Genomic DNA, 26,217 nt, shown 5'->3' with positions numbered 1-26,217 from the left:
AACCTCTCAGGAAATAAGACCTGAGTCATCTGCACTATTTTTGTTTGGGTTTTTTTCTCTCTCTCTTTTCTTGAATTTTTTTTTCTCCATGTGTCATCTCTTTCAAGGAAGGAGCCCATTGAAATTGGACCAGGTCTGAAACTTGTGCTGGACCAGTCTACTTTTATTTTTTTTTCTTTTTAGTTATATCTCTATCTGTGATGCACTGAAGCTGTATTACCTTTTATATCCTGTCTCTCTTAAATCTGAAAGATAGCTGTCAGCAAATATTTCGTTTGCACAAGGATGCTGTTAAGCAGTTCTGTAAATGACAGTGTGAAAACTAATAAAATTGACTCTTTTTACAGATGCAAATACTGGCATTATGATGACAACCTGCTCACCTCCAGCGTTGTCATCGTCTTCCATAATGAAGGGTGGTCCACGCTCATGAGGACAGTCCACAGTGTCATCAAAAGAACACCAAGAAAATACTTGGCAGAAATTGTTCTGATTGATGATTTTAGCAACAAAGGTACATTTGGAATATTAACACAGTCCTTGTAGAAAAGGATTCTTTTTTAATTTTCCTGAGGTAGTTTTCTTTCAATTTATTACCTGCCATGGTTTGAGTTGACTAATGGGAAAAAAGATTGGTTCTTCACAGTCTTTGAGTTCTCTACCACAGTTTTGGGTACTATGTAGGAGAAAGGTGGGATAGCTAGTATCTCTCTTAGCTCTTGTGAAAACAAGTAGTTTGAAGAATATCAAAGGGGTTAAGCCTGTTAGGAGTAACAGGCTTCCTTTATTGCATAAAGGAATACAGATGTCTTTTTTTTTAACTGTGATAAAAACCTACTTAGGCTATTAAATTATTCAGATTAATTTTCAATATCTTTTTCATTTCTAACATCCTCTTTAAACTTAACATCACATTAAGCTGCTTATTGTTTCTTATTGAGGGGAGGAATCTTTTAAAGAATTTGAATATGTTTTAATTTCTGCCTTTCTTTGAGTCCTGTCAATGTAAGTCCAGAGATGATCTTCCTTTGTAATTTACATTCTGATCTTGCTTTATGGCAGGATGCATGTACTTGTCTTATAAATGTAAGCATACACTGTTTTGGTTTTTTTTTTTTCTTTCATGGTGGTATTGTCAGCATTAATGCAATACAAGGCCAAATACAGAGAGGAACTGAAAGTGGTCTCCTAGACACATAAGTTAATTGAGGCAGGGGAAAAAAGACTGTTTTTCAACTTTAAACAAATTTCAAAGTAGTGCATCACAGCTGCTCTTTCTGTAAGATTTTGTTGCAGCATGGTTCTTGAATAGATGTTGACAGAGAAAAGATGAGACAAATAAAAATACGATTTTGAATGTGTGGAATGACGGTCTCTTCTAGACAATGTTGATGATGGCTTTAAGAAAGGCAAGTTTGGTCAGTGGCACAGGATACCCTCATCTTTGTTTTCACATGAATTGTGTAGTGGCATAGCAAACAGATGACTGTTCTGAAACTCTCCTTTTTATTAAATGATCTGGGTTTCTTCCAGTTCCAGTGTTATGGTAGCTGTTTTCAATGGGTGTACTCACTACAAATTTTTACATTTAACTCATCATATAGTTGAGGTAGCCTTTTTTCAGTATAAGCCACAATTAAAAATAGTTATTGTGTGTTATTTTTTGCCTCATACCTGTAGATAGGTAGGTATCATTTTCTGTTTGCTTTCACAGGACAGGGCAAGTTACCTGTATTATAAACTGGACTACATTTAGCTTAGTCTAATAAAGATACTGAGTGCTAAATTGTAGTCTTCTGTATTCTTTAACAGCTGTTGAGAATTGGGCTTAGATATACACACATGCTATAAGCCAAAAATACCTTCTTTCCTAAGGGATATAATTTAAATAATTCAGTCAGCAGACATATGCTATGTTTTTGCTTTTCAGCTAGGATCATGGCTTTCCTACAGAGCTGTTCAAGGACTGACTTAGCTGTATAAAGTAACTGTGACACTGATTGTGTCTAGAATACTTACCAGATTTTTTACTGATGATAGGTCTCAATATTTGGGTTTCACATGACTTGTAGCTGACTCTGTGCCATGTATATGTAGTTCATGGAATGAGTTTGTCTGGCATAGAACTTGTACTATTTTTCCAATATATGACATTTGTAAAACAAAAGCAGTACTTTTAAAGATTTTTTTCTAATACAGAACTTTTTTGCTTTCTGCTCATAAATAAATGGTTAGCAGACACGGCTAGCCTAGAACTAAGATCCAGCACACACTTGACTATATTTCTAACACTTCAGTTTCCCAGATAACTTTCTTAAATCAGCAAATACAACAAAGAAAGCTCGAGGTGCAGTTTTCTCAGGTATGGGTGGCTAGTAAGACAAGCATGAACTGGAATTACTCTGAACACCTCGCTGCAAATGCATTAGTTCACCATAATAATTCTTCAAATTGCTTTAGGCTATTACTTGGTAAATATAATTAACTTAATCTCATTAATTCAAATTATATTCTAGAAGAAAAATGGCCAAGAGAGCAGAATCTTGCTCTACTTCTTTCTCCTTAGAGAGAAGAATGAGCTAGTATGGGCTGCAAAGCGTGCCAAGCTGCCTGAAGAGTTCTCCAGTTGTTAGGAGAGCTGCAAAATACAAACACTCTTAATCACAGCAGAGCTGCTTTTTGCTTTTTCAGCCAGAAGAAGTCATGCTGACAGCACAGATACAGGATTTTCTTCTTCTCCACCTGCTTTCAGGCTGCATACTTCATGTCTGCCTTTCCAGCCAGCAGACCACCTTATGCTCTTGAAGCCCACTGCTGAGTGACACGTGCTGGACTGGGTGGATGTTTGCTCACGCTCAGTGTGGCTGTCCTTATTTACTTATTGTGCCACCCTCTTGAGTGACATGAAATTAAAATGGAGCACAGCAGTTGCAAACACTTCTAAAGGCTGGCTCCAAAAAACCCTGCCTGTCCTTCTTTATGAGAAATCCTGTTTCATCAGAAGAGAGTTACAGCTGCATAGAAGCTTATATATGTTATTTCTTACAGGGAGAAACAGTTGCAATGCTTGGAAAATGTCCTTTTCATTATAATTCTTAGTATAAAGTCAGTTGGGAGCAGTACTTTTGCTGAGTGACACTCCTCCCTTAATCTCTCCTGCAAACAGCAGGGTTTGACTGTGGAGAACTGTGCAGAGATATGTGCTGATTTCTACTCTGGCGTTTCTTCCTTTGTCAGAGCACAAAGAGAACAGTAATAAGAAGATTGCCAAGCTAATTGAATGATTCTATCTCCATTTTCTATGGAGACCTCTGTATTAATTCATGTTAGCGTCCAAGAAATGTTTCAGCAATTTCTACTGCAGTGTCAATGAGGCCAGGCTGTTACACAGGGGTTATTTTCCCCCTGTTTTTCTTCTATTCTCAATAGAAGCAGTTTATTCTTCTGTGAATGCCAGCTGTGGGAAGGAAACAGCTGTTCTGGAAGGGCAATGAGAATTCATAAAACTGTATTTTCTAAAGCTTCCTACAATTACAGTTGTGTGTATAGGTCTCCAGCACTTGTTCTGTATTTGGGCACCAGCTTGCTTGTTTTCTGAAGCAGAGAGGCCAGTATCTCAGCTGGAACTGCTTTTGTAGCTCATGCACCTGTAAAGGGTGACTGTGAGGTAAAAAAAAAAAACAGTGTTCCTAGTAGCATTTAAAGGCTTTGTCTACCTTTTGTGTTTACTTATATGTTCTTTATTGTTACCTGTGTTTCCAACTGATGCAGCATCCCATGAGATAACCAAAGGGGAAGTAACGAGCATGGGCAGGCAGCAGTATTTTTATTAACCTGTGTAATGGTGCTTGCCATGGGGAAACTGAAGCAGTAATCAGTGCCTGAGTTGGAGCTGAGAGCCCCACCTTAATAGTATTGCAGTCCAGGGCACTCACAGGCAGGAAGCAGCTGCTCTAGGAAGCAGTTCTGATACCATTTTTCTAATTCTCAGAATGCTGTCCATGAGCTGAGGGGAAGAAAACCTACTTTCATCCTCCTCCCCCTTTAATCTGCAGTGCCTAAGATCCTTTGGAGAAACCATGTGTTTTTAAAAGACAATGATTCATGCTTTAATCATGCACTAAGACATGAGAGAGGAACTCAAACAGGGGAAGGTCAGATTGGTGATTGTAATATTTTGAAAGGTAAAATACACATTTCTGAACAAAAACCAGATTGCTGTAAGACTGTTGACAGATGTCATAAATACACATTCTAGGTGAACAAAATTTAATGTTGGCCAAACAATATTTTTGACTGTAAAAGTATCAGGATTTTTTACACTACTGTCATGCAGGCTTTGTAGTATGGGAAGGAGGAAAATTTCAGCTTTCCTGTGGGAAACAACACTTGCTGCTAACCCTGGCATGGTTTCAGATAATGGACTGCAAAGTCCTGAGACTTGTACTGTGGAAAAGCTTTACACAATCACTATGACAGGTTTTTACAGCTCCCTGTGAACCTCACATAGTTGAACATTTGATAAGTAAAAACATTTGGCTTCATAGGCAGGAGAACTGGAAATAACTTCAGGTTTTACATCTTTAAAACATTCTGGACAGTCCTTCTGTAACACATACTTAGAATTTGCAGCATAAATAATGGTGTGGTATAAAGATTCTCTTAGTACCACTTCAGTATGACCTCAAAACTCTGTTGGTTTTATCTTATAAAAATTAATATCACAGCTATCAAATAACATATTCTCTATTTATTACATGGCATGTTCTTCTATACAGCATGTGATAAACTTGTTCTTTCTCTAGTTTGACATTTGTGTAACCTTGAAGTTTTCCTAATGCACAAGGATTTACAAAAGAAATTTTAAATGTGTGTGGGAAAGGAGAATACATAAAACTTGGTTGAGAAAACGAGGAAGGATAATAAGAGTATCAAAAGATAATGATTTCAAAAGATCATTCTTTGGTAGAATTGCTGAATTTTCAATATTGGAAACTTCACTTCCAAGAAATGCCATTTCCTCTTCAACTACATGTAGCTTTTGTTCAAACTATTATTTTTAATTCTGCTAACAAGAATATAAAATATACTGAAACGTCAGTTGTGGAAGTCTCCAGATTTCATCATTTTAACTCAGGTTGCAGAAAGTGTTTCTGCTGAAGTAACCTGATGGCATGTTGCTGCTGAAAGGGACATCCTCCTCTGCATGTCCCCCCCATCCTGTTAGATCAGCCCTATGCCTTAGGATTTTAGCCTTTATATTTTTCAAATCCTGTGCTGCATTAGTCCATAACTCTAAACTCCATATAAAGCATTAGTTAATTGTCTTCGCATTTTGGTCAGACAAAACAATCCCTCTGGGCCTGAGATTCTAAGGTACCTTACAGCCTCAGACCCCAAAAAGTATAAACAAAAGTGAATTGGGGGGGAGCAAACTGGGGGAATATGACTTCATCACCTGAAGCCAGAATTGGAGGATTAACCCCTGATATGTAAATGGACCAAGCTTATATCTGTCTGAAAACTCGTGACCATCATTCATCTCGGGTGTAGCCTCTCATGGAAGCTTGGACTGCCCAAGATGTATGTATTGAAGTCCTTTAATAAATACCCATTTTAATCTCTTAGTCTTGTCTAGCCTCTGTTCTAGCAGCCACTCCAAGGCATCAATCACAGAAATAGTAGCAATCAGCCCCTCAGAGCTGGTGCAAAGCAAACCAGTGCATGGATGTCTTAGCTGTCAATTAGGCGACTTATTTTGGTTCCTGACTGAGAGAAACTGAAGCTGTAGGCAATTCTTTTGAGCCTTTGAGTACCAAAATAGATTTTTAACAAACACCAGTAGCTAAATCAGCATAGCCACAAGCAGCAGGCACCTGGTTACCAGCCTTTCTGCCTCATGAGTTTTTTCAACAGAATCATCTGGGCAAAAATATTAAGCCATTAGGATCCTTCTCTCAAACCGTGTGGCAGGAATGTGGTTTCCAGAGAAGTTTGGCACAGACAAATACAAATCTAAAACCATTTAAGCATAGGTCATCTTGATTCTTGTGTGGTTACTCATTCCTTTAATGATTGAAGTCCTCTTGGCTAAAGGTTTGTTGTCTCCTCAGTATGATGCACTCCTGGCCCTCCAATTATTCTCATTAATTTAATTAGAAGATTATTGTAAGTCCTTCACAAGAGGGAACAGGTCTAGATGAAGGAGGGCAGTAATTTGAGCATGGTGAGATTCTGCCTCAGGTTTCCAGATCATTAGTAGACTGACAGAAAATTTTGTGAGGGTGCAAGTGAGTGAAGGGAAATGTTTAACTGAAAAATGGTGCCTTCAGCTGTACATGTGACATCATCTGATGAGGAAAGACTGTGTGTTGGAGTGTAGACACTTCTCTGACCGCTTGGAACACAGACAAAAAGCTGAAAGCCACTCTGTGATATATAGAAGTGACTGTGAGTTGTCCACCCAGCTCCCTGTGGTGTGACCAACCACTTCAGCTGCCATTTCTTCAGATTACCAGATGCAAACCTGTGCAATGATGTCAGTGGTCTTGATCTCCTTAGTTTTAGTGTTTGTGAGTGGTTGAATTAAAGGTTCTTGTAAATGTGTGTAGATATTTTTGGCTCATATTAAGAGAACAAAACTCTTTATTATTAAACTACCCAATTTTTTCTTTGTTATCTGATAGCACACTTACAAGAGAGGCTGGATGACTACATAAAGCAGTGGAATGGCCTTGTAAAGGTATTTAGAAATGAGAGGAGAGAAGGCTTGATCCAAGCTAGAAGCATTGGAGCCCAGAAGGCTAAACTTGGACAGGTAGGAGCCAGTTCACTCACAAGTATGTCTGTTTTTTTCTTTTTTTGGGGAAAAAGTTGTGGTAGCTTCAATTCAAAAAGACGTGGAAATTATTGATACTGTTTTAAGAAGAGATTCATTTTACTAATTTAATCTTCATTTTATTGTTTATAATATGAATTGTATGTCAATGTAAATAAGCATAATTAAGTAATTATTATACGGAAATGTAAGTTACCATTTTTTTTTCTTTCAAGGTTTTGGTTTACCTTGATGCCCATTGTGAGGTGGGAATTAATTGGTATGCACCACTTATAGCTCCTATATCTAAGGACAGGTAATATTCTCCTGTTACTTCCAGTGTCTGGCCTTTTAGAAAGTAAAAGTCACAGTAATAATCTTCACTGTTCAAACTACAGTCGATATGTTTTATATCTATATCAAAGTACATCAATATTCCGTGTGATGATTATATTATCTCCCAGTGTAAAAGATACATAATGAGGAAGGAATATAGTCAGGGAAATTGATCTCCAGGTAGTTTATTTTAATAGGCATACTGAATATTTTGACTAGTGTAGATTATGTGTAACTCTTGTCTTTTACAATGATCTGAGGCACTGATATTTAAATGGCCCATTCTATCTGAATAAGGAACATGATTGAACAAAATAACAAAAAAAAACCCTGGCTTTTGGTAGAGAAAAACTAGCAATGAATGTTTTGATTTAATGGGAGTTTAAAGCCCCTGTGATCTCAGGAGTTTATAGCTTTCTCATCTTTGGTCTTGATGTCTGGTCTTATTTTTTTCCTCTGAAGTGCTTTGGAGCATTGTCTGTAGCAAAGCAAGGCCAGTCTCAAGCTGTCTCTGCCACAGGCCCAGGCACTTGCTAGGTGGAAGTGCCTGCACTGGGAGAGGTGGCAGAGGAGAGAGATCCCCAGGGCTTTTATTCCTTCCTGCTGATGAAATGCTGTTGTTGCTGTGTGCTATTGCACTCTTGGCTTGTGTGGTCAGTGGTGTGTGTGTTTAGGAAACCATGCACATTATTAAACTCTTTAATCCCATAAAATAGCTGCTTAATCCTAAGAACTATTTGTTAACCTGCCATGCTACCAGAATTCTCCTGAAGAGTTGTGTTTTGTGTGTTTTAAAGGCTGTAACTCAACCAAGACAGGATAGTAGAGAGAAGATGGAAATGCTTGTGTGCTCCCATTGAGTGTGTGTTACTGTTTTACACAAGAAAGACTGGTGAGAAGAGGGAGTTTTAGAGGCATCCTCCAGCAGTGCCCACAGAGGGGAAGGCTGCAGGGGGACCAGAGATGCTGAGGCACATGATGCCAGCAGACAGTGCTTGGCAGCCTCCTTCCATGCCCTGGTACCCAGGGTGCAGCCTGCTGCTGCTTCTGCCTCAAAGAACAGCGTGGTGTTAACATGTCTCCTCCCCCCTGCCTTTTCTGTCTCTTGGAGCATCATTTAAAAAGGTGGACGTGCTCCAGCCTGAGTCACTGGGAAACTCATTTGAAAAATGTGAGGAGAAAAACAAGATAGCGTCTTTTCCTTGGTGAATATTGTGTGTGATAGATCACAATGAGGAATATATTGCAAATCAAACAGGAAGAGTTCTACTGAAAACTACTTCTAGGAGAGCACTAGCATGTTTTTTTAATCCTTAGAGTTTGGTGGGTTTTTTCAGGGCATTTGAATAGGACAGTATAATGAAAATCTTTGTTAACACTAGTAAAAGCTAAGTGTTTATCATACTTGTTGACAGCTAAGATCTGATATGAATAGAAATTACAGGAAATAATAGTACTGAGAATCTCTGGCCCCATGAGAGCTCCTCTGTTGCCTCCAGTAGTGCTTTATTAGAAGACCAATATCAAGAATTCCACGTAAAGGAAAATGTACTGATAAACCAATGGATAGATTAGCACCTCAGACCTAACTTTTCTGTTTTCAGAACCTCTTAAAACAATTTTAAGACCATCTCTTTTTTCTTCTAATGAAGCTTCATTTTTAGTAGTGTGTTTACAAGTGACTTTTTATATACACTGCTCTATAAACTTAATTAATGCTGTAAATTTCAGATTAGACAGATTATTCTTCTGAAATTGTATTTTGCTCTTTCTTTCCCTTCTATAAATGTTTCAGAACTACATGTACTGTACCTCTAATAGATTACATAGATGGGAATGATTATTCCATTGAGCCACAACAAGGTGGGGATGAAGATGGTTTTGCCAGAGGGGCCTGGGACTGGAGTTTGCTATGGAAACGAATTCCGTTAAGCCACAAGGAAAAGTCCAAACGAAAACATAAAACTGAGCCTTATCGGTAAAGAGAGCTGTTTATTACTGTGAATCCTAAGGAATGATTGTCTAAAGCCTTTCGTTTTTCCCCCCACCCCTCTCTCCCCACCAACCACACGTGTGCCCCGCCCATAACCGCACCCGGCCTGCGCCGCGCCGCCCGCAGAACCACATGCACTGTGCCGCTTATAGATGTCATAGATGGCAACTCTTTTAAGATTGTGCCGCAAGGGGGTGGTGACGAAGATGGGTTTGCTAGAGGAGCGTGGGATTGGAGTATGCTATGGAAGAGGGTTCCCTTGACCAAGAGAGAGAAGGAAAGCAGAAAGACAAAAACTGAACCGTATCGGTAATCACTAAATCACTTACCCGTTTCTCTTTTTTTTCTGAAGTCAATATTGATCCACTAAAACTTGCATGGACTTCTAGCCTGAGCACCTTCACCTTTCTAACCACACTAGCTGCTTTGTTTAGTCAGACCTGTTTGCCACAACTGACTATTCGCTCAAAATATCTTTGCTACCTTGTATTGCCTCTCCATTCCTGCTCTTGTGTGGTTAACAGGGTGCACATTAGAATTTCTGGGTTCTGTTTGGCAAAGTAAAATATTGTATAATTGTATATTTCCCTTAGTTGCCAGGGAAAACTTTAATTAGCTGTGATATTTTTTTCAAGTACTGTTGGAAACAACAGTGCTTGTTTAACCATTTGGATTGAAATAACGAGCATGCTGGAAGTATTTCTGATAGATGGTAATGCATAAAATCTGTAGCCTGCTGTCTTGGCCTGATGCACGCATACAGCTGGAGGATTATGCATGTGTATAAAAAAAATTCCTTTTGTCACATATCTCCCACTTGCTTCACAATGGATCACATCTGACAAAGAAGCAAACTGTTTAAAGATCTTAGCTAGATAACATTAAAAAAAAAAAATGAAGAAAGATAAAACCAGCACCTTTCATTATGAGAAAACTCCAGTAATTTTCACAGAATTTCTGCCTTTCTATTATCCTTTATAGTGGGGTATATTTTCTTCCCAGAAAACAAAAACTGCCTAGAAACCCTAGCTTAGAAACTGTGGTTTCTGGATGGCTTTTCAGTACTGGGAGACTGTGGTTCTGCTGGTTTTTTATTACTTTCTCCTTCACACTTAACTAATCGTGTTTGAAAGCAATCTTCACATCTTCAGAATCTAATGTCTTCTGTTGCTTGTATATATGATTTAAATGTTGTAAGAACTGATGTTGGTAACTCCTTGTCCCCACCCATGATTGTTCTTTGCTAAAATGGCAACACATGCAAGCAAGTTATGAAGCTTTGATCTGTTTTGTATACAGTTTAAATAATACAATTTTCTGATGAGGTTGTCCACATTGGAACTTTAATATTCACTTAGAGGGGGATAAACTATTTCAAACATTGCTGTGTTGTTGTTCTGTGTTTACCATCCAAACAGGTCTTAAAATCGTTTAAACTGTTCCCAGAAACACAGAACACATGTTCTCAGAATGTTTTAAAAGATGACTTTAATAATACCTTCAGATTTACAATGCTTCCTTTAAAAAGAGACATGCCCTGCATCTGTTTGTCTCTAGGCTGTGTGCATTTTCTTGCAGCAATACCAAGGCAAGTAAGACCAAGTAAATGTCCTGCTGAAACCATAACCAGGATTGCTTAGCTTAAAAAGAAAACAAAAAGATCCTCAACAGCTTAAAGCTTCGAGGCAACTCTTTTGTAACGTGAGAATTGCCCCGGGACTGAATCCTTCTTTCAGTAACAGTGCTTACCTCTTTGTATCCTATCAAGTAAACTACTGAGCTTATGTGGCTTTTACTGTGTTCTTTAACACACTTGGCAGCATCCTGGAGGCCAAGCCTGAATTTGCAGTATCTGGGGCTTCTACATTTGCCAAGTCTTTATGGTGCTGAGGAAAACCAAAAGTGCAGGAAAGCCACGGGGCTGTGCTATGCAAAGTGCTTCCCCCTGCTGTGTCTTCTGGCTTCTTAACCTCTGAACCCCCAGATGCAAAAGCAGCGTTGGAGGAAAATACAGCAAGTAGAAGGGGATATGTAGCAGTACCTTGGCATGTGATCATCTAATTTGGACAGCAACTAAACTGATGATTAATTATGCTGAGAGTCAGCACATGCACACCCTAGCAAAGCAAAAGAAGGAATGAATTCACTGCTTCCCATGGGCAGACAGGTGTTCAGCCATCTCCTGGAGAGCAGGGCCCCATCATGTGCAATAGTGACTTGGGAAGACAAACAGCATCACTCCAAACATTCCCCCATCTTCCTCCAATTTTCATATGTTGATCATGATGTCATATTGTCTTGAATATCCCTGTAGTCACTTTGGGTCACCTGTCCTGGCTGTGTCTCCTCCCCAGCATGGCAGGATGAAAAGCAGAAAAGGCCTTGGCTCTGTGCAAGCCCTGCTCAGCAATAACAAAAACATCTCCACATTATCAACCCTGTGTTCAGCACAAACCCAAAACACAGCCCATGCCAGCCACTGGGAAGAAAATTAACTCTACCCCAGCCAAAATCAGCACAAGCAGCATCTTTTTGACACATTAAAACTTGCTAATTGAATCATGGCATATGGGAAGGGATTTACAAAGGAAAAGGGCAACAACAAAAAGACTAAATCAAAATGGAAACCTTGTACTGCTTTATCTAGACCCTGTTTAAAATTTTACCGAGTATAATGTAAAGTGTCTCCTAATAGGGTGAAAAGAGCTAGAAGATCAGAAAGCTGGAAAAACTCTGGTGCTTGTTTAACAGACAATGTGTTTCAATGTGGCAGCTCTTCAGAACATAAACCTGTTTGCAGTTTCATATTATCTCAAAAACTAGAAAAAATTTTAAGAGGGAAACATCTCATCACACTGATTCTCATCTTGATTTTTATTTTATTAGAAGGATTTTGACTGGCTGAATGGAAAATTCAGACCAGGATTTTCTATCATCAAATTCATTAATGAAACAAATTAATGGTAGAAGAAAATCCACAACAAAATAAAAAACTGTGACTTCAATAAAAATTATATGCATGCCACTCCAGAAAATTGCTGCAAGCTGATGACAAAGCTTTATGATTTTTCATTGTATTGCCATTTACCTGATCTTTACTACATGTTAGCTGAATTGCTTTCTTCCCTAAAGCTTTCTCTGAGTGCTGTTATATCCTTTTGACAGAAGGAGTTACACTGTCTTCCTCTTTGCAGATCCCCTGCAATGGCTGGTGGATTGTTTGCCATTGAACGTGACTTCTTCTTTGAACTGGGTCTCTATGATCCAGGGCTTCAAATCTGGGGTGGTGAAAATTTTGAAATTTCTTACAAGGTAACATCAATATTTGAAAACTAATTCAATTAAATAGATTTTTTTTTCTGTATATACTTCTGATTGGAGCTTAGATAGACCTACATCTTCCTCATGAAACCCAGGTTTTGGTGTGGGGAGATGGGACAGAGTTGTGTCTCCTCAGTGTTTCCTTGTGGACTTTGGGACAGAAGTGCTCAGAGAGGTGGCTTCGTGCTGAAACCCAAATTATGCGTAATCTAGATTTTGTAAACAGTTTGGGATTGCACCCCTAACTGTCCAAATATCCAATATGAAATCAGACTGGCAAATCTGATGGAAGGAAACTGAATGTTCTCATAGTGAGTATAGAAAAATTTTATTTCTAATGAAATCAGTAATAGAGAACAAGTAGTCTTCATAGTACTCAATTTATGTGTGTGCACTTGGAAAGTATATAATGGTGCAACAAAAAGTAATCTGCTTCCTCCCTGCCATTTTTGTGAGTGAAAAAGTATTTAATATAGTTTTCAGAATTTCAAGAACTTCTTCACAAGAGAAGTCTTCCTAATTGAAATACTAACTGCATAATTCATAATTACTGGGGAGGATTTTATTTTCACTCCTAGGCATAAGCATGCTCTTCAGTTTTCAGGAAACAAGATGATCACCATTAGCTTCTTGTAGCTTCAGTATTTGTAATGGCACAAGTGCAGACAGCAGGAATCAGTCCAAATTAAGAGACCAAAGTGGAGATGTCTTATATCCTCAACAGCAATCTGTGAAATCGTAGCTGAATTTTACAGAAAGGTCATTCAGAGCTCCCTTGGTTACTCTTGCTCTTCATGAGTTAGAGGAAAGCTCTGAGTGCGCTTGCTCAGCTGTAAATCCATATGCAAAGGGTAATTATTGAGGATGTTATGCACATGGGGTCTTTATCTATGTAACTCTCCATCTTACTTAGATCAAAATCATGATTGAAATTACTTACAGTAGTTCTGTAATTGAAATGCTCCTTATGTAGACACCTCCAAAGTGGTTTTGTGTAGATGACAACCAATCTTCAGAAGAATTAAGCATTTATCAGCCTTGAGTGCTGACTCCTAGATAGCAAGTAAAATTAATGGCTTTGCTTACCTGAGGAGGTTTTTTGATGAAACTTAGGAAAATTAATATCATGATGCAATGAAGTAAGTAAGATATTTTGCCCATCTTTCCTAATACTGGTAAATCATATTTTTAGTCTGGAATTTAGACTAATTTGAAACATTCACAAAGTTAGTTTGAATTAGGATTTGGTGCTACAATTAAACTTATCCAAACTATGAGCAACTAAATTCTGATTTAAGTATAATTTTTTTTCCCCATTAAGGGATTATCCAGAGATATGTGGGAGTCAGGGAATGGTAATATATTCTACCCTTTTTTTTTTTTTTAAGCTACTGTAGTCAAATAAATATCTATTTCTACTTGGAGCAATGGGTTACCTAACACATCTTTATCTCCTACTAATCTTTATTAAGAAAAACTTAAATATAAACAGGCATCTAACGAAAACCCATCTTAGTGATGGCATGTGAATTACTTTAATAAAATCAAAATATCAATAATTCTATCATAATAAAAATTACCCAGTTCCTGATTCTGTGCACTCATTCATTACTGTTGTTCGAAAACAGTGATGGAATGAGATGCCCAACTTTTTAAAAAGCTTTTTAAAAAATTGCTTTAGTTGAGTAACTTCCTGTCTGAGTCGAAAGTGTACTCAGTATACCATTCATTTCAAAGATCTATTTTCTTTATTTCTTTATTTCCTTTACATCTGGAGCAAAAAATTTTTAAATATATGATAGTATAGTAAGAAATATAGTTGACATTTCTTCTATAATTTATTGTCTGTCTGTCTGAAAATCCTGTGCAGATATATTAATAATACCTTTGTTTTAACTTGTAGATCTGGCAGTGTGGGGGAAAACTGCTGTTTGTTCCCTGTTCTCGTGTTGGACACATCTATCGTCTCCAGGGCTGGCAAGGAAATCCACCCCCTGTGTACGTTGGGTCTTCTCCTACATTAAAGGTACAGTTTTGAAGCAACATTGAAGGTCGTTTTTGGTTTCAGATAAGGACAGTTTTAGATAAATGTGTTTAAATTATCAGTAACAGTATAGAGATCACTTCATCCAAAGGGATTTAGTATCTTAAGATCAGATGATCATCCTCACAGGAGAGAAATATTTGTGTTAATCACACTATTACTAAGAGTAGAGAATCTCGGAACCCTTTTTCTTGCTCTAAAGCCTTGCCCCACTATCTTAGAGGTACAAAAGCACTTCCCATTACTTAATGTCAGCACCTCCAGCCTTTGCTGTACTTGCCCAATTATATATGAGCAACTCTATTAATTATGGCACATTCTTTTAATAAAGATGGGTATGATCTCAGGCCAAGTTAGTGAATTCTGGAATCTAGCATCTCTCAGACTTCTCTGTCTGCATTTGTTATTTAAGCAGCAGAAAATGACACCTGGGAAGATGGTATGCTCTGCTTGGCTGATGGTATGCTCTGCATGGTATGTATCATAAGGCTTGACAGCTCCTCAGGTACACTGCAGGTTCTAGAAGTGTTATTCAAGCCCTGAGATTAAAATTAGACATCAATTCCAGAAAACACATGAGCCAGTTCCATATCTGAGGAGAGAATTTGAATCAAGAAACACTGTTTTTATCAGTTTTCATCTCCCGGCAGGAAGACAACCCTCCTGTTAAGTTTTTCTATTGCCCAGTTTAAGCTTTCTCCTGTTCTCTGTTCTGGCCATTGGTAAATCCCATTCCCAAAGACCCAGTTCTTTGTAAATTCCAATCCCAGAACGATCTTCTTAGACAATGAGTACCTGTAGGATTATAGAGTATGGCTTGAACCAGCTTAACAGTTAGTTGCAAAGGCGATGTCTCAGCCGAGCTGAATGGTAAAAACTAACCTGGCATACACACCCCCACATCCCCACACCCCACAAACAGTCCCATATTAGTAATGTGAGTTGATTAACATTTTGATGAAACAAGGACTAGGACCAGTACAAGGGAGCCCAGGGGAACATATCTGGGATTAGAGACAGAATAATGGGCAACAGGACAGCAAATGATAGGTCTATCGCTCAGTGCAGGCAAGATGCTAGTTTGCTTTGTCTGAAGTGATAAAAATCATTTCAATCTTCTTAAAAGCTGATCAAAAATATTTATTGCATATCTTAACACCATCCATGAGTCTGCTGGCCTGCTTACTGAATATAAAAAGCACTGCTGAGTGTTCTTAAATATTAAGTTGCTTCTCTGTACAAGGCAGGATGTAGAAATAGCTTTTCCCCCTCTTCAGGCACCCTCCTAGCCTCACAATAAATGTCCTTTTTTTTTAGCTTTGTTCAGTTTATGCCGGATGTGGATTAAAGTCACAATAATTTATGCCTTCAGTCAGACTGTTTTAACACCAGGTAATTAATGCTGGAAGAATTGGACAAAGTGAGGTGTGCATCTAGAATGTGTGCAGGTTATATAGAGATAAGAGCCATCAAAGAGAATAAGAAAGATGTGAGGGAGAGGCATGTTACCCAGTGAGCTATTCAATCTTCCCCCTTCCTCAAGTAGCTAACCCACTTAAGACTGATTTTTTTTCCCTGTTAGTGGGATGCATGTCATTCTCCTCACTAAAAAAATTATAGAAGGTGAACAAAAACCATGAACTGTAGTTCTGACAGAAGCAAATGAATGCAACATTTTATTGCACCTGTAACTGAAAAATCTTTATTTTCAAATAAACAGTCTCTAATCTTAGAAAAAGACTTTGCATTCTCATTAAGCAGCCCAGTGTAATTTGCTGGCTTCAGTCCTAAACTATCACTTGAAAATAGTATTCACGTGCCTTGTATAGTCTGCTGATAGTGGCAAATTATTAGTTCTATGTAATTATACTGTGCTGTCACTTTCTAAGAGGATAAATCCTTAAATTTCTGTTATTAACAAGGAGTTGCTTCTGGCCTGTTTGTGTGTGCTTTGAGGTCACAGCAGTGTCTTTATCCTTCACAGAACTATGTCAGAGTTGTAGAAGTGTGGTGGGATGAATACAAAGATTACTTCTACGCCAGCCGGCCGGAGACAAAAGCGTTACCCTATGGAGATATATCTGAGCTGAAAAAATTCCGTGAAGATCACAACTGCAAAAGTTTCAAGTGGTTTATGGAAGAAATAGCATATGATATAACTTCATATTACCCCTTACCACCCAAAAACATGGACTGGGGAGAGGTAGGTACAGCACGTAACACCTATGTATTTTAGGAGCTTTTTTTAAAAAAGCTGAATTTAAAATTAAAATTAAAACTGTGACTTGACATGTGAACAGGCTATTTGAGCTATATGATACTAACCAGAGAGCTATAAAGATGTAACCCAGGAAAAAAATTGTATCTACTTTTGCAGGTATGCTTTTTTAATTTGTCCCACAGATCCTTGAAGGATAATTTATGTCTAGCCCTGTCCAAAACACTATTTTCCATAATTAGAATTTAAGTTTTCTCAAAAGGAAAACATTTGAATCCTGCATATAGGAGTATTGTTGAAGATTAATAGGTGAAAATATCTTTTGTGTGAAGGCCTAGAGAAGAGATCATGACATCCAGGTGGAGTTCATTCTGCCTTTGTTTGCTAGACTGGGATGTACTCAGACATTTACAACCTTAGCTAGTCCCTTACCTGCATGTAATAATTTGATATTATTCTGTAACCATTGTTTTCAACATTCGTATATACAATTTTGACTTTACTAAATTAAGAATGTGGTTGCAAATGCAGCACTTTCATATCACAGGTGAGTGCAGGACTCCTCACTGAACTCTGCCTGTCTCATTATGGCATTTAGCCCACACCTTGGCAAGCATATACTGCAGGTCTCCTTCCTGCTTTCCGATTTTTTCTCCCTCTGCAATTGATTACATCTTTGCCCTGTCTCTGCTATTTATTTCACTTTTGCATATTGTTGAGGGAAATTAAGAAAATCTTCTTGCTAGCTGAGGAGAACTCCTGTGTCCCACCAAATTTAGCAACCTTCTTTCCCAAGATATGATGAATATGATAGATGGTTTTGTAACTTCAAAAGCACATTAGAAAATACAGATCTCTGCTGTCTCCTATCACCAAGCAAGTGCTATCTCTAATTTCTTAATGCTAGAATTAGTGATACAGAGTATATGCATGGTGAAAGGGTACAAATAATCTTTTGTCTGAGGGACCAGATGAACAATGCCACCTTGATTTCTTACCTAAAAGCTAACACAAAGCATTCAGCAACTATATGAGCCTTAGACTTCCTCAGGTGTCTATATAAAGGGTTTGGAAGATACACTAAATATTGCTGTTCACCAAGGTGAAAGCATCTGAGGAGTATAAAATAATACTGGTGACCTTGCAGGAAATCATCCCAAATAAAAACAAGTGGGTCTGGTGAAGCAACAGGAAAATTCTAAGTTCAGAGACTTCAACTGAAGAGTCTTCAACTCTTCTTTGCAGGCTTCTAGTTATCCTACATCTGAGAAGTCCTGTCCCCCTCCCCCCCATTTGTATCACCACACTGATTGCATTTCCACACTCTAGGGTATTAAAGTATGGGGTTCGTCCTCTCTTAACACTCCCTGGAAGAGTCTAAGCTTAGTCCTTTAGACTTTTTATACCATTACAAAGAGGAAAGAGGCTCTGGCAAAGAAAATAGGTCTGGAAAAAATGTTATTTGTGTTGTAAAGTCTTTGTAAGACTGCTTGTTGGCCCTTCTGAGAAGGGAATGAGATAATCAGCAGTTGAGACGTGCTTTATGACAGGACTTCTGTTCTTTATCCCTGTGCCTGTGCCTGCCCCTCATCAATTTTTTTTTTTTTTTTTTTTTTCTGTGCAATTGCTGCTGCAGAAGGTCCATCTGAGCAGCTGGGTCAGTGGGCTGTGCCTGGCTATGGGTAATTGCTGCTGTGCATAACTTCTCTGCATCCTGCTTCTCTTTATCCATAAGATGAGAGCGACTTACCTGAGCTCCTGAGCTTATTTATGAAGACCTGGGAGATGGAATATGCTCTGATAGGAGATTGAATAAATTAAAATACTTGGAAGTCCTATATTTTTGTGTTACTAATTTGGAATTGAGCTTTGCAACTCAGGCTTTATCAGCATACTCTGACTTATGGAAGAGTTTGCAAATTAGCATAGGCAGGTTGAAGCTTCATCTTCCAGAACTGTTAACATCAGTACTTAAATTTCATACACAGATTTGTTTAATCTCTGTCAGATACCTGTTTCTGGTTTGAGAGATAAGTGAGAATTTTATTAATTCCTCAGTACTTATTTTTCCCTTGAGACTAACTTAGAGTGTAAAACCTCTTTTCCAGATTAGAGGCTTTGAAACTTCTTACTGCATCGACAGCATGGGGCACACCAACGGTGGCTTTGTTGAGCTTGGGCCATGCCACAGAATGGGAGGAAATCAGGTAAGGAGCTTGGAGGCAAGTCTGAAGGAGAATTGCTTGCTATGGATTGATAACAGGCAGGTTTTCTGTTAAGCCTGTACATCAAGTCACCCAGGTGCCAGCTACAAAGGTGGGAATTAGGGTTTTCTGTAAGCATACTGACATTGATAAAATACAGCAGTCCTAAAATAACATTTCAAACATAAATGGTCTGAAATTGAAGGCAAATTCATAATCCATTCTTCAGGGAAGCAGGTACATGAAAAAGCAACGGTACCACTGCTTCAGCTCTTAGCATTGCTCCTGATTCACCACTTACCTTTACTTAATAATTAATCCTTCCGGGAAAAAGCCTTTACTGTGGCTCAAGTATGTAGCAAAGTTGTTTCGGTCTAAGCATAAAACACTTTTGTGCAGTAACTCATCTTCCACCACATTAGAGAAGAAAATGAGCAGAAATTTATCTCTGCTTCATTTACAAATTAATTGACAGAACATAATTACTATTAGATGGTTGCAATCCAAGCTTTTATTGTGTTTTAACTGTGTCTTCACAAACCTGCCCACACTACCACACAAACATGCTGTTCTGTCTTTATATCTTCTTTGCTGGTTGGAAAATTTTTCAGAATTTAAAGTCCTTATTTAAGTGCATGTAAACTTAAACCAGTCAGTTTTTTCATGGCAATCATAAAAGTGCATTTAGGATGATGTTTTTAGAAATCCTATACAGATTAGCCCTTAGTAGCCCCTAGAAATGTCTCTTTTATTCTGATATTTAATGAAAAGGTTCCCTAAACTACTTTTTCTGCATATGCTACCTCAAAAAACCTGTAGCAATTATTCTGTAAGAAGTAGCTAGGATAATCTTTTTGTATCTGGATGAATTAGATTGATTTCCTCCATGGGAAAAATGCCAAAGTTTTAGTGTCTTCACATGAAATTACTGTCCAGGATCAAGGACTTGCTACCAGGCTTTTATAAAGATAATGGGTTGTTTGGCCATCAAATCATGCAAAGGTTTGTAATCAAACATTTATAAAAGTCTCCTTTATAGGAATCCCTTTACCATTTTTGTCTTTCTGGTTAAGTTTCTGCTGGTTAAGTTTCTTGGCCTCCTGAGTCCTACAGGAAAGTTAACCATGAAATTTAGTATTGTGATAGTAAAATAAAGAACCCTCCTAAAAGACAGGTGTAATAAAACCAGAAAATGTTTTGAATGTTGCAATTTCATCGTATTTTCAGTCTTTATAAAAATGCTCATTGAGTCAACTGTTGTGAAAATGGCTTTTTCTTTTCTGTTAGCTTTTCCGAATCAACGAAGCCAATCAACTCATGCAGTATGATCAGTGCTTAACTAAAGGACCAGATGGATCCAAAATTATGATTACACACTGTAATCAGAATGAATTCAAGGAGTGGCAATTCTTCAAGGTATGCAACAGATACATGGAAGAAAATAAATTTTTAGATTTCATACTGGGGTTTTTTGCACCTTTAAAGAATTGTTTTATGTGTATCTGAAGTTAAAGATCTATGACAAGGTTAATTGAATCAAGTAAATTTTTAATGGCACATTCTCAGAAATATATGCTTGCTAGAAAAAATTCCTCAAGTAAAAGATCCTTTCATTTAGTGAATCTAGTTTCTGTCTTCTGTAGCAAAATCTTTAAGGAAAACTCCACGAGGCTACATTTGTTGCCACAGAGATATTAGGAGTTAGCAGGTGTCTCGGAGGAAGCAAAGAGCATGTCCACTACTAGTGACAGACTTTATTAACGCTTTTAGTGCCATCACCCTCTCTGCTTGTATGCTCTGTATCAAGAAAGCCTCATTATCTCATATATGCTGTGAGAAGATGGTTTAAATGCTGGACTGCATTTAGAAGCTGGGGTCAGTATTAGATCTCATTTTGGACAGTCTAAATTGAAGTGTTTCTCTCTTTAAAGACTGAAGATATTTTTAAGCCTACATAGAAGCAGGTAAACGTAAGATTACTCTGTCTTTTTGTGTTGTCTTTGTCTTCTTCAGTGTTTCACTTCCTGTTCGTTAGCCATTCTCTAGTAACAATAACATGCTCTGTTCTTAATCCCGGGTGTGGTGCTCTTATAATGCTACTGCAAAATCTATAAAATTTTAATAAGGACTTGGAATGTTGGCTGATATACATGTGAGTGCTGCTACACTCTATTTAGTCATTACATCTATAAGTCTTCTATTCATATAAGTTTTGTTAGTGTTGCTTTAAAAAATGCCTAAGTTTCTGTTTTTGTTTTAAGAAAGTGAGACTGAATATTCTAGGGGTGACGTTATCCTTGGATATAGCCACATATAACTTGGTTCTACATCTAAGAAACTATTCTATGTCAATTTTTCTTCAGCTTATATGGCTGGAATATTGCATATTTATTAATTCATTAGCTGGTTATCTGGATTCTTTATTGTTTGTCTGAATGATGCAGGCACAGTTGAGTGCAGTGAAATCTATGTATCCTTTAAGCTACTCCACATTTTCTGGTGTTTACATAGAGCTAGGAAATATCAGGTACCACAATGTCATCTCCATCCAGCTCAGCTTCCTTGTGCTGGATAGACAGACAAATTTCTTTAAACATTAAATGTAAAAATCAATAAGCAGTGGCAGGTAAGTGCCAATTTCAGCTTTAATATTTCAGTAGAATAATACGTAGCAGTTTTTAACTCTCCAGCCATTCTAGTGCGTCCCAGCATGTTACTTGGCTTCTCTCTAAGAATTTCATTTATGCAAGATCCATTTCCTCTGTACTAACACCAGTTGTGTAATTGTTTGCTTATTACCACAAGTTACAAGGAAGCCCAGTAAGTACAGTTTGGGCTGTAGAGCAAAACACTGACTGGCTTCTAGAAGGAAAAAAAAGGGAGGATGAGAATGAAAGGACTACCAAGGGTGTGTAACCAAATACTAGGAATCGGGCACACTGCTGTGCAGTACAGAGGGAATAACTGTTTCTGCTAATGGTGAAGGTGTAAGGAATGGGACACTTAGAGACTGCTGAAAAATGTTGTGGCCTTGTGTAAATTAAGGCTGCAAGGAGATTTTTTTCTGGTTGGTCAGTTGGCTGTCTCTGAAATAGTGTGCCAGTTTGGTGAGTGTAACATGTGCTGCTTGAGCACTGAGCAGTAGCAGGGCTTTCAGTGCCTGTAAGCAAACATCAAGAATAGGTCTGGTGGTGGTCTGCCTGTTCCTTTTGTTTAGACATCCATTTGTCTCTCCAACTAGAGGACCTCCATATCTGGCCACACAGCAGGAGCCCAAGTATTGATGTGAACCAACATTTGGCTGTGCACATGTGTGTGGGGGATGGAGAGGGTCCCCATGCCAGGGGTATGTGTGTACCCAGAGCAGGCCCCGCAGTGCTGTGGGCTTTCTTCTGCTCCCTTCCCCTCCACTCTGGATGCAGCGAGTCAGTGAGCCAGGGATGCCTCTGGCACACGAGGTCAGCAAGCAGGAGAGGAGTCACAGACCAAATGCAGGAGAGTGGAGCAAGGGAGCACGGTGGGTGTGGAAGGAGACAGACGTGGGAGTTTCAGCCAGCCTGAATGTGCCTGGCACAATAGGTTTGCACTTCCTTAGGCAGCCTCCTGTTGCTCGGGAAGCCAGACTTAACTCCTATATTCTTTGCTCCTTCTTCTGCCAGCCAAACAGGGAGACAAGTTAGTACCTTTTTTTACTCCTGTGGTGTTAATGTTGGTGTCGTGCATTTGTTTTCTGTGAGGGCTTACTGGAGGAGGACCTGCCCAGTGAAGTCCTCATAGAGCTGTCCTCAAGAGTTAATCTTCTAGTTTGGTAACAGGATGGATGAAAAGGCTAGAAGCATTTTAGATAGAGTTTTGCTCATTTTGTTAGCAGTTTGTTGCCTAAGAGAAACAGGAGGCATCTCAAGAGAACCTACAGGAACCAAAGATTTAATATGAAGGCTGTAAAGCGCTATGTTTAACAAATAGTAACGTGAGCATAGATCTGATCTGTTTTGGGATGCTGAAACCTGGATTTGTAAATAACCATATTGCAGATGTAAAGAAAGTGTTAAAAAAAAACCCAAAAAAATGAAAATAAACCCAATACAAAAAACCAACACGTTTTCCTGGTGGTTTTGTCTTTCAGAATCTGCACAGATTTACTCACATTCCGTCAGGGAAGTGCTTGGATCGCTCCGAAGTCCTCCATCAAGTTTTCATTTCAGAGTGTGACTCCAGTAAAGCAACACAAAAATGGGAAATGAACAACATCCTTAGTGTGTAGACAGACAAAACCTACCTACTGGCGCATTCATTTGTACAGGACTGAAAATAGCCTGAAAACTGCTGCAGTTATTAACTTTGTACAGCTGTGAGCCTCCTGGCTTGGATGAAGGACATAAGAGGAACTGTGATTATTACAATAACATTATCATCCGCAGTTAATGTTTACAAAACTGCTTTACCTTAAACTCTGTAGATGTTTACATCTTTTTGTTTCAAGATGTTGGTAAATTAATGTGCTGTTAGCTATGGTTCATAAGAACATAGTTAAAAGCATTGTCGTCTTCTTTGGGATTACACTCAGGGGTCTGAAGGCAGTTTTTTTACACACACTTGAAAAGGTTGTAGTAATCAGATTTTCATAGAACTTGGTGATTATCAACCTGTTGTATATTTTTATTTAATTTTACATCTTACTAAGCACTGCCACAGGTTATTAGCCAGGGTGGCCTTCTTCTTCACAGTCATGCTGCTTTTTTGGAAGACGAATTTCAACATATTTAGTGCCTCTTTCATTTCTCTCTTTCACAAGGAAAGCATTTGTTGGAAATTTACAGTGGGTTGTTCTGAGCTGTCACCAGGGGTAGGGACCAACTGTACTACCCTATGTAATTACTGTGCTAATGAAGACAAATTTCTATTGCCAGTTTGGCTGCTTTGCTCCAGCTGAATGCTTGGTATGGTGGAAGGAAGACTGTCAAGTTTAGTGCTAATGTGGTACAATTTGATGGAGGTAAGCACCCTCATGAATCCAGTTAAGAATTTATAAGCACTAATTTGCTTGTTTAAACCATGCCTTACATAAAAATAATTTAAATCAACAACAACAACAAACAAGCTGCACAATTATGTAAAACTTGGAAAGAATCAAATATTTCATTTATACTGCTATTTTAAATGGAAATCACTTAGAGGTGGACTAAAACTTTTAATTAGGGAAAAAACATCCAGCTACTTAACATATCTGCGTAATTCATCACGAGGACATCTGTCAGCCAGTTTGGGTGCCAGATTTAGATTCCAAAAGAGAAATGGAAATCTTGAAATCACACTTGTTCGTACTAATTTTCTTGTTATTTCTGTCATTCACAACTTCTCCAGAGGGATTGCAAACACGAAAAGCCAACTGCTTGGTGCTATAGTGTACAGAGTAGAATGTGAAGAAGTTGTTTCTAAAAATGTTCTGGAAAGGAGTTGATGGGAACTCCTTTAGGAATATAAATATTCACTCTGAACGAATAGAGAAGTGGATAGGAAATTACTTATCCTCACTTCCTTTCTCTAGATTTTGTAACTTAAATGTTGACATCAGTGTACTTATTCCATAACTGTTATCCCTGTAACATGTCACACAGTTAAGTATGACTAAATACTTCCCTGAAGTCTAGAATAGCATTGCATGCAGTTTCCATTGATGTTAACAAGGGTTATGTATCATATTTGGTGACAGAGTTGGATCTTTATAGGGCTGTCAGCACTGATCTGTTAGTTTGGGATCTTTCCTAGTTTCTTTAAACTTCTCATCTATCCTTAAAAAGCTATGAAAAATAGAAAATTAAGGAGGGAGAAACTGGGAAGAAAAATGAAAAGAAGGTTTTGTGCTGGTACTTGTTCCTTGTGTGTGTGAAAACTGACTCCATTTGTGTGTTGGGTAGATTAATTTAATCATACAACTATGCATAAGAGAAAGAATGGTGGCACATAAGTTGTGCGGGTGTGCATTTTAAATGGGTATTATGTGCAATTCATTGAAAGCTGATGCTGTATGTGAGTATGAATCTGTATGTGAGACTGAAATCTTACAAAACATGAGATCATAAGAAGCTGTTGCTGTAATGAGTTTTTCCTACTATAGCCGGCTTGGAAAAAAATAATTCCCATATTCTTGCTTTGTAAGTTGATGATAATATCACTATGCATTTCTACATATTTTATAAATTTGATTTATGCAGATTTTGATACACTGTATGTTTCTGTAGAAATTGTATAAATCTTTAAAAAATTTATTAGGGAAAAATCTGGGAAACCTATGTCTATCTTACTCATGGGTTGCTTGTTTTTTAGGTGAAGTAAATAAAATATTTGAATTTTTCGTTTTACTATACTTTTGCAGAGTAAAAGTTGATTATTATCTTTATAGAAACCCCCATATCTCAAAATCTAGAAAACTTCAATGTTGCAAACTTAAAAATATTAAATATGGTTTATTTTAAGTTTTATCTAGGTACCTTTTGTTGAATATGTGGGGACTCAGGTTCTTTCCCAGTGAAATGAAAGCTTAAATTCCCACTGAGAACTGCCACATGGACATATTTGGATTTTTGTATCATCCACCCTGATATAATTATGTAAATTTAATATGCTCATAGAAAATGAACTTGAGAGTAGAACCAAAGGCCAGGTCTAGTTTGTATTGTTTTTACTGTGTCTTACCTTAATTCATTTATGCTTCCACCATGCTTCAACCAAACCACCATGTTTCAAGAAACATGTTTCAACCAAACTTTATTTTTTCCTCAGAAGGTTCCTTAGCAAAGGAGGATTTAATTAAATCAGGGCATGAAAGAGACAAATTCTAAGAGCAAGCCTAAGTGCTGAAATCTACAGGGCTTTTTTCACAAATAGGATTCTGGCTTGCCAGCCATATCTGTCAGAGAACTTTTGAGTATTCATATTTCAAAAGGCTCTTTTGACAAAACCCTGGAGTTATAGCGCAGACTATTCACCTAGGCAGCAGCCTTTTATGTATAGAAACAGGGACTGATAGGAAGGAGGGAACATCTTTCTTTAGTACCAGAGATCTTGGCACCAGGAGAACCTACAGCATGCTTAGGACAGTACCAAAGACATTTTCCCCACTGATGGATTCCTAGAATCAGTGCATTCTCTTTCCCTACTGCCAGTCAGTCTCCTTCACTACTGCCTGCTTTTCCATACCATTTGCCTCCGAATTGCAGTCCCTAAAGCCAAAACCCATCAACTTGCTGCTCTAAAACTACATCAAGAAACTGGAGATCTATT

General features: G+C 38.1%; 1 protein-coding gene across 2 annotated transcripts in view; it reads left to right on the top strand.

Annotated features, from left to right (window-relative positions):
* GALNT7 (polypeptide N-acetylgalactosaminyltransferase 7) overlaps nucleotides 1-25,300 on the top strand; it is a 70,347-nt gene extending 45,047 nt beyond the window's left edge. Inside the window, exons 3-12 of one of the 2 annotated variants that reach the window (XM_021552666.2) lie at nucleotides 348-514; nucleotides 6,687-6,817; nucleotides 7,054-7,133; nucleotides 9,273-9,455; nucleotides 12,341-12,458; nucleotides 14,371-14,493; nucleotides 16,496-16,714; nucleotides 18,838-18,936; nucleotides 20,221-20,349; nucleotides 23,060-25,300. In XM_021552666.2, the coding sequence (XP_021408341.1) occupies nucleotides 348-514; nucleotides 6,687-6,817; nucleotides 7,054-7,133; nucleotides 9,273-9,455; nucleotides 12,341-12,458; nucleotides 14,371-14,493; nucleotides 16,496-16,714; nucleotides 18,838-18,936; nucleotides 20,221-20,349; nucleotides 23,060-23,197 (1,387 nt within the window). In that variant the 3' untranslated portion in view covers nucleotides 23,198-25,300. Of the gene's footprint in view, nucleotides 1-347; nucleotides 515-6,686; nucleotides 6,818-7,053; nucleotides 7,134-8,948; nucleotides 9,132-9,272; nucleotides 9,456-12,340; nucleotides 12,459-14,370; nucleotides 14,494-16,495; nucleotides 16,715-18,837; nucleotides 18,937-20,220; nucleotides 20,350-23,059 lie in introns of both variants that reach the window. The other variant, XM_021552588.2, reaches the window with a different exon arrangement.
* Nucleotides 25,301-26,217: the final 917 nt, after the last annotated feature.

This window comes from Lonchura striata, chromosome 4 (assembly GCF_046129695.1).
Source record: "Lonchura striata isolate bLonStr1 chromosome 4, bLonStr1.mat, whole genome shotgun sequence".
In the NCBI taxonomy this organism is placed as follows: Eukaryota; Metazoa; Chordata; class Aves; order Passeriformes; family Estrildidae; genus Lonchura; species Lonchura striata.
The sequence above is the reverse complement of the archived record's forward strand: the minus strand, read 5'-3'. Positions and strand labels throughout refer to the sequence as shown.